The sequence below is a fragment of the Pristis pectinata genome, chromosome 29, assembly GCF_009764475.1.
Source record: "Pristis pectinata isolate sPriPec2 chromosome 29, sPriPec2.1.pri, whole genome shotgun sequence".
NCBI lineage: Eukaryota > Metazoa > Chordata > Chondrichthyes > Rhinopristiformes > Pristidae > Pristis > Pristis pectinata.
The window spans coordinates 17,847,150-17,855,516 of record NC_067433.1 but is presented as its reverse complement, the minus strand read 5'-3'; the positions used below and the strand labels follow the sequence as shown (position 1 = coordinate 17,855,516).

Below are 8,367 nucleotides of genomic sequence, written 5' to 3'. Positions count from 1 at the left end.
ATAGCAAACCCAGCGAGAATGGGACTTGTTGTGGGTTATGGCATCAGATGTTTTAATGAACTTGTCTCCAGAGAGAAGCTTGGGAGAGGATAACCATGAGTTTGTGGGGATAGTTAAATCTGAAGATAATAAAGGCAATGCTGAGGGTTTTAATGGCAGAGGGTTGGGTGATGTTTTCATATTTTCTTATTTCATAGAGGCCATTCAGCCCTTTGAGTCTATGCTGGTTTTTAGAACAATCTCATAAATCTCATTCACCCACATTTCACTGCAATCTATTCTTTGTCAAATGTCCATTAACACCACTTCGATTTCTCCAACCACCCACACACTGGGGGCAATTTAAAGCGGCCAATTAACCTACCAACCCGCACGTCTTCGGGATGTGGGAGAAAACCGGAGCATCTGGGGGAAACCCACGCAGTCACAGGGAGAACGTGCAAACTCCACACAGATAGCACCAGAGGTCAGGATCGAACCCGGGTCTCCGGAGCTGGACCTGCCTCACCACTGTTGCGGATCCAGAGGTGAAACAGTTGATCTTTTGTGGCCCGTGACTCAGCTGAACAGCCAACAGGATGCAAAGGCTGTGAAACAAACTGGGCTCATTTTAAACAGTTCCCAGGTAGAGTGAGAAGTGAACGTGCTGACACACTGAGGGCAGTTGCCTCTGAAGGCAGATGGTTGACCCGTTGCTTTGCAACCTGTCCCCCAAAATCCAGGCTGCTGATGGATAAACTCTCAGCGGGATGGTGTTGCCCTTTCCCTGTCCGTGCCCAAGGGATCACCCACATGAGCACCAGTTAAGACCAGTGCCAAGGTCCCAAGGGTCCCCATTGAACTTACAAAACAGCCCTCCAAAAGCCTGATTTTGGAGGAGCAACATGGCCTCCTCCTTTTGACCTGTAGGGCAGACACGGTAGTGCAGTGGTTAGTGTAACGCTATTACAGTGCTAGCGACCCGGGTTCAATTCCTGCCGCTCTCTATAAGGAGTTTGTATGTTCTCCCCGTGTCTGCGTGGGTTTCTTCCGAATGCTCTGGTTTCCTCCCACATTCCAAAGACGTTCGGGTTAGGAAGTTGTGGGCATGCTATGTTGGCGCCAGAAGAGTGGCGACACTTGCGGGCTGTCCCCAGCACATTTTCGCTAACACAAAAAGACACATTTCACTGTGTGTTTCGATGTACATGTGACTAATAAATAAATATCTAAGATCCCTAAGTCATCAAGAGATGCAGCACAGAAACAGGCCCTTCAGCCCACTGAGTCCATGGCGACTATTTATCCTACATTAATTTTACAATTAATTTCACAACGTGTGAAGTGATACACTTTGGGAGATCGAATCTGAAGGTAGAATACAAGGTTAATGGCAGGACTCTTAGCAGTGTGGAGGAACAGAGGGATCTTGGGGTCCACGTCCACAGATCCCTCAAGGTTGCCGCGCAGGTCTATAGGGTTGTTAAGAAGGCATATGGAGTGTTGGCCTTCATTAGCTGGGGGGCTGAGTTCAAAAGCCATGAGGTAATGTTGCAGCTCTATAGAACTCTGGTCAGACCACACTTGGAGTATAGTGTTCAGTTCTGGTTGCCTCATTATAGGAAGGATGTGGAAGCTTTAGAGAGGGTGCAGAGGAGATTTTCCAGGATGCTGCCTGGATTGGAGAGAATGTCTTATGAGGATAGGCTGAGTGAGTTAGAGCTTTTCTCTTTGGAGAGAAGGAGGATGAGAGGTGACTTGATTGAGGTGTACAAGATGATAAGAGGAATAGATCGAGTGGACAGTCAGAGACTTTTTCCCAGTGTGACAATGAATAACACAAGGGGACATAATTTTAAGGTGATTGGAGGAAGGTATAAGGGGGATGTCAGGGGTAAGTTTCTTACACAGAGAGTGGTGGGTGCGTGGAACGCACTGCCGGCAGAGGTTGTGGGGGCAGATACATTAGGGACATTTAAGAGACTCTTAGATAGCCACATGATGATAGAGAAATGGAGGGCTATGTGGGAGGGAAGGGTTAGATAGATCTTAGAGCAGGATAAAATGTCGGCACAACGTCGTGGGCTGAAGCGTCTGTACTGTGCTGTAACGATCTATGCTCTAATAGTCCTGTTTTTTATTCTCCCAACATCTTCATTGACTCGCGCCAGACCCCTCTCCTACACACAGGGGGCAATTTACAGCGGCCAATTACTTTATCACCGTGGGGGTGTGGGAGGAAACCAGAACATCGGGGGGAAACCCACGGGGTCACAGGGAGAGAGTGCGAACTCCACACAGACAGCACCGGAGGTCGGGTTTGAACCCGGGGCTCTGGTTCCGTGAGGCAGCGGCTCCACTAGCTGAGGTCACACTTGAGGGAAGTGGATGGTGCGGGGAAGTGGGCTGAGCCGTCAGATCAGTGCGGGGCCGAATGGCCCGCTCCTGTTTCTCACATAAATGACGAATTGGGAGTTCTGCAGACGCCCAGCCGAACAACACTTTGCCCTCTGTACAAGTGTGACGGTGACACTCCCCTTCCTTAAGAGCATTAGGCTGGCGAACTAACCTTCATCCGCACACATGATTATTCCTCTGCAAGGGTTAAAACTAATCTCCAGGGTTGCACTTGACGCAGAGATCCAATAGTTTGGACGGAGGGGATTTTGGCCGGGACTTCATTGGCTCTGGTGCTTTCCCGCAGCCTACAAACTGCAGCGGGTCGCTGGAGGCTGGGAGTAGGTACAGGAGCGAGTCGGAGAGCGGACGCATTTTGCAAAGTGAAGAGGGGCTGCAGGTTAACGCAGTTTGCAAAGAGTTAACGCATTTGCAAAGTCCTCAGGAGCAGTGCGTTAACGCATTTGCAAAGACTGCAAACCGTGCAAGGGCACCCAAATTTTGCTGCATTTTCTGTGCTCTTTCCCACCCACCCCTCTCCAACTCCCAGCTACGACGGTCGGAAGTTCGCTACCCGGGCCGGGAGAATGCTGCGCGCTGCAATCTTGCTGTGCCTCTGCTGTGTGTGGGTGGCGAGCGCCAAGGCAGTGAAGCCGGCTTGCCCGGAGGTGTGCCAGCCGTCGCGGTGCCCGGCGGCGCCGCTGAACTGCACCCAGGGCGAGGTGAAGGACTCATGCGGCTGCTGCTCGGTGTGCGCGGCGGCCGAGGGCGAGAGCTGCGGCGGGCGGCACGGCGTCTGCGCCCACGGCTTCCAGTGCGTCTTCGCCCCCGGCAAGCGCAAGAAGGGCATCTGCGGCTGCAGGCAGGGCGAGCCGGTGTGCGGCAGCGACGGGCGCACCTACCGCAACATCTGCAGCCTGAAGGCGGCCAGTCGCGGGCAGCAGGCGTCCAACGCGCTGCCGGTCATCCTCATCCAGAAGGGAGCGTGCGATGCAGGTAACGGCCAGACCCTGGGGAGAGGGATGCCAGACCCTGGGAAGGGGGTGTGGGTGGGTGGGGGTTGGAGCAAAGGGTGGCCTCCAGGCTTGGGAGGGTGGGTGCAGGGAGTTGGGGTGGGGGTTGAGTTGGTGGTTGGTACGGAGGGGGGGGGGGTGGTTGCCAGGCCTGGGAGGGTTCGGTGGGTTGGTGCAGGGAGTTGGGGGTGAGTAGATGGGTTGGTACGGAAGGGGTTACCAGGCCTGGGAGGGTTGGGTCAGTTGGTGCAGGGAGCTGGGGTGGGGGTTGAGTAGTTGGGTTGGTATGGAGGGGGATACCAGACCTGGGAGTGTTGGGTTGGAGTAGAGAGTTGGGGTGGGGGTTGAGTAGTTGGGTTGGTATGGAGGGGGGATACCAGACCTGGGAGTGTTGAGTTAGTGCAGGGAGTTGGGCTGGGGGTTGAGAGGGTGGGTTGATATGAAGGGGGAAGGTGGGGTTGCCAGGTCTGGGAAGGAGGGAGTTGCCAAGTCAAGGGTGGGTGCCAGGCCTGGGGAGGGTTAGCAGGCACTGGGGGAATGGGCACACCATGCTGGCAACGACACGTGGCCGGTCCAAACTGCCTCCAAAAGACAGTGGGTTGGCCTCCATCTCGCGTTCCACATTCCCCCTTCCCCAGGTCCCAGTTGTTACTGCCCAACCTGTTGCCTCTGCTCTTTCCAATCACCTCCCCACCACCGCGCCCCCCCCCCCCCCAGTCCATTACCCATTGCCACCTGCTCTCCTTCCCACATCAGGGCTGGTAGCTGGATGTTCTTGCGAGTTACAAACCTCTTTCGATGTAATATTTCTTGATGTCCACTTGCTGTTCTTCAGACATTTATTGGTGGTCTTCAAACCACCACACTTGCCATTTGTGGCTTCATTCAGACTCAGAAGGAATATATTGGCGAATCATTGCAAAAATGTTACTCCATCAATGGAACGTAACTAGTTATGTTGAAACAAAAATGAAGAGTTTGCAGGGGTAAATAATTTGAAATTGGCAGTTCTAACATTACCTTGAGGAAATGAATTTAGTTACATGATGATATTTCAAGAGGCTGGCGGGTCAGTTAACTGGTGTGGCTGTCAAAGTTTGCTGTAGTGTTATGGAAAATGATTGGGCAGATTTATGCTCGGATTGGACAGATACTGGTTGAGTGGGAATGGAAGGACTGCATGCAGCTTCCAAATGTCCAGCATAGACAAATAGATTCATATTGAGCTGACTAGGCATTGGCTTCACACCAACATGACCCCACCCCTCTCTCTACTAGTGGAACAAAAACACAACTCAACAGATTTGCTGTTCTAAATTGGCACCTTCAGTGACTTTTTTTAACATTGGAAGAGGTGGCAGGAGGGTCTCAAATAATTAATTAGTTATGATTATTAATTATTAATAAATGATGGCTGTCCTCTCTTGCAATGTCACCTTAAGCAGCCAAGCTGACAAAAGCCAGCATATCTGTTTTTTTGAGAATCTGTTGTTGCTGGCAGTGAGCAGACTCAAACTGACCACTAAGCCAACAGACTCCCATTCTGCTGCCTGTAACCACTTTGCTGCCTGTGTGGAGGAAGTTGCGAAATGCGCAGTAGATGGTGGGTAAACGTTTCTCCTACCTCAGTAGTAGCTGCCAGTGCAAAGTTGCACTAAACAAACTAATCATCATCAGTTGTCCACAAGTTAACTCCTTGCCTGTGATGCAACTATCTATCAGACTGCGTCTGAGTGGGAATTACTACTGAACTGGTTTCTGCTTTAAATCTCTCTCCAGAGACTGCAGCATCGGATCTAGGTTTGTACAGCGCCAGTAGGTGTGCTGAAGGGTCTTGATACAAAATTACACCATATGTCGGGTAGATGTAAAAGATCCCATAGCACTGTCCTGAAAAATATCAGATGACAGTTTTTCCATCTGTTATGGAAAACATTTATTCCTCATCTAACATTGATGCATTCGAGTCAATGTTTGTTTCATTGACCCGAGGATTGAGAAGGCAAAATAATGAAAGAGAATACGATACTCAGGAACATTGGTGTACAAGTTCAAAGTTCCCTGAAGGTGGCAAGTGGATAAGGTAATGAAGTGGCATGTGGGAAACTTGCCTTCATGAACCAGGGTGTACAATACAAGAGCAGGGAGGTTATGGCCCAACATTGATTAGGCTGGACTGCTGTGTACAGTTCTGGTCACCACACTATAGGAAGGATGTGATGACACTGGAGAGGATGCAGAGGAGATTTACCAGGATGTTGCCTGGGATGGAGTGTGTTTCAGTTATGGGGAGAGACTGGATGGTCTGGGTTTCGTTTCCTTGGAGCTGAGGGGGGACCTGATAGAGGTATACAAAACTGAGGGGCATGCAGGGGAGATGGTAGGAAACATTCTTTGTTCTACGGTAGAGGTGTCTGAAACCAGCGGGCATGAGATTAAGAGGTACAGAGGAGATTTGAGGCAGAATCTTTTCTGCCAGAGTGGTTGGTGTCAGGAATGCACTGCCTGAGGGGGTGGTGGAGGGGAGAAAAAACTATCACTACATTTAAGTAGCATCTTGAGTGATTGAACCACTGAGGGATAGAAGGCACAGATTAAGTGCCAGTAATGAGATTAGTGTAGGGGGGTACTTGGCATGGCTGGGATGGGCTGAAGGGCCTGTTTCTGTGCTGTGTTCTCTGAGACCAGGGTACATACATGCACACATCATTGGAAGTGGCAGGACTGGTTGGAAAAGCAATGAAGCAAGCACATAGGTTCCTGGGATTTGTAAATACAAAAGCACTGACTCTTTAAACTGCTGGTTAGTCCCTGACTAGAATTTTGTGTCCAGTTCTGGAGATGCCAGCATGGGATGCATGTATCAGAGTTGTGTTCATCACAAACCATTTCATTTTGGGTGAATTCCTTGAAACGTACAACATTCCTACAGGGCAGGGGTGATATTTCGCCTGGCTGCAGTGTCTAGCAGAAAAGATCAGTCATTTAGGACAGATGAAAAGAACCCCCTTCACCCAGAGGGTAGTGACTCTTAAATTCTCTAACCAAGGAGGGTGCAGAGGGCCAGTCACTGAATCTATTCAAAAGTTAATGGACGTTTAGATGTTGAGGGAATTGAAGGGGTTTGTGCGGGAACGTGGTGGTGAGGTGACAGATCAACAGTGATCTTCTTGAATGATGGAGCAGGTGTGGGGGGGGTGGGTAAGTGGTCTCCTCTTGTTTCCACTTGTGTCCTAATGAATTAAGATGCTGGTTCCAGTCAGCTGGGATTGTTTTCCATGGAGCAGAGGAGACTGAGCAGATTTGATGAAAGGGGTTCAAAATCATGAAGAATTTGGACAATGGGAGTTTACCATTGGAGGGAGGGAAACCCCAGAGGTTGGGCAAAACTGTTTGCGTGCACTGAGTATTTCTGAACTGGAACTCATTCCTTGAAAGCAGCTTCATTCAGTGCTCTCCATGGGGCTTTGAATAGGTCGAGTGAAAGTTGTAAGGTCGAGGGAGAGAGCAGGGCAGTGGGACTGACCAGACAGCTCTTGTGATCCAGGCCACAGGTCTCTACGCTGTACCAGTTAAGATATCTTTATTAGTCACTTGTACATCAAAACACACGGTGAAATACATCTTTTGCATTGCGTGTTCTGGGGGCAGCCCGCAAGTGTTGCCATATTTCCGGCGCCAACATAGCATGCCCACAACTTCCTAACCTGTATGTCTTTGGAATGTGGGAGGAAACCGGAGCACCCAGAGGAAACCCACGCAGGACACTGGGAGAATGTACAAACTCCTTATAGACAGTGGCCGGAATTGAACCCAGGTCTCTGGCACTGTAATAGTAGTTATGCTAACTGCTACACTACCGCCCTGCAGGTTCCTGGATTACAAACCTGAACTACAACCCTTGTTGATCTTTTTGTGACACTTCTGGTTTGTGAAAGCTGCAAGTCTTTCTCACCATTGGGCTGGTCACCAGTCTAGCCCTGCCTGTGACAGCTGGGCACTCTGCCCACTCTTTCAGAGGAAGACCGCTTGCCTCACGTGGCTGGATGGTGCGTCCTTTGCAGCAGATGGTTCCCCTGATGACATATTTGTCCATTGGTGAAAGTGAAGGGATCATCTTTCAACAGCTGTGGGACTGCTGCTACTGCCGGCCCTTGGCCTGCTGCCATCTGTCAAAAGGGGAAGTGTGCAACAGGAATCCTCCCTGCCTCTTAATAGAATGAGAGCTTGGTAGTTAAAACCCAGTCAATGTTGGGTTGAAGGCATGCCATTCTCACACTGCTGCTGGGAGCATGCCATGTTGTACTGGCTCTTTGCAAGTGGGCCTTGGAATCGCTGAGACATTAACAAGAGCTGCCAAAGTATCAGCATGACAGAACTTCCGTCAAGTGTAGGAGACCTCACAGTCTCCCTAGGAAGTAGCGTGGCCTTGTTGTAAGAATAGGATTGCCATGTCATTGAGACTTCAAGCTACGAGGTACTTTGATGAACCACACTACTTCAGATGGGGACCTATCCTTTGGAGAGATGAGAGTAGGTTGCATCAAAACTTGCAAACTTCTTGCAGGGCTTGACAGGATGTTTCCTTTGACTGAGGAGTCTTGGGCCAGGGGCACAGTTGGAGAATAAGGGGTAAGCAGTTTAGGAAATAGATGAAGTTATTTCTTCACCCAGAGGGCGATGGATCTCAGATTCTCAACCTTGAAGGATCAGTCTTTATGTTCATTGAGAACCACTATTCTGAGGACTTTAAGGATGCGGGGGGTGGTGTACTGAGGTGGATGATAAGCTGTGATCCCACTGAATGGTGGAACAGGTATAAAAGGCCAAGTGGTCTGCTTCTCATGAACTCCACCTGTTGGCTGCTGTCAATATTAAAATTATTCCATGGAGCAATGCTACTCAGTTTGTCCCATGGTTGAGAAAAGGCAGGGTGTGTGAGCCCCCATGGGTTGTTTTACTTTTCCCATGCACTGTA

The 8,367-nt window shown here is 50.1% G+C and overlaps 1 protein-coding gene across 1 annotated transcript in view; it reads left to right on the top strand.

The window, feature by feature from the left end:
• Positions 1-2,564: 2,564 nt before the first annotated feature.
• Positions 2,565-8,367, top strand: part of LOC127584192 (serine protease HTRA1-like) — a 32,143-nt gene continuing 26,340 nt past the window's right edge. The window contains 1 exon segment of the mRNA XM_052040785.1: positions 2,565-3,372. Within this exon segment, the coding sequence (XP_051896745.1) occupies positions 2,964-3,372 (409 nt within the window). The 5' untranslated portion in view covers positions 2,565-2,963.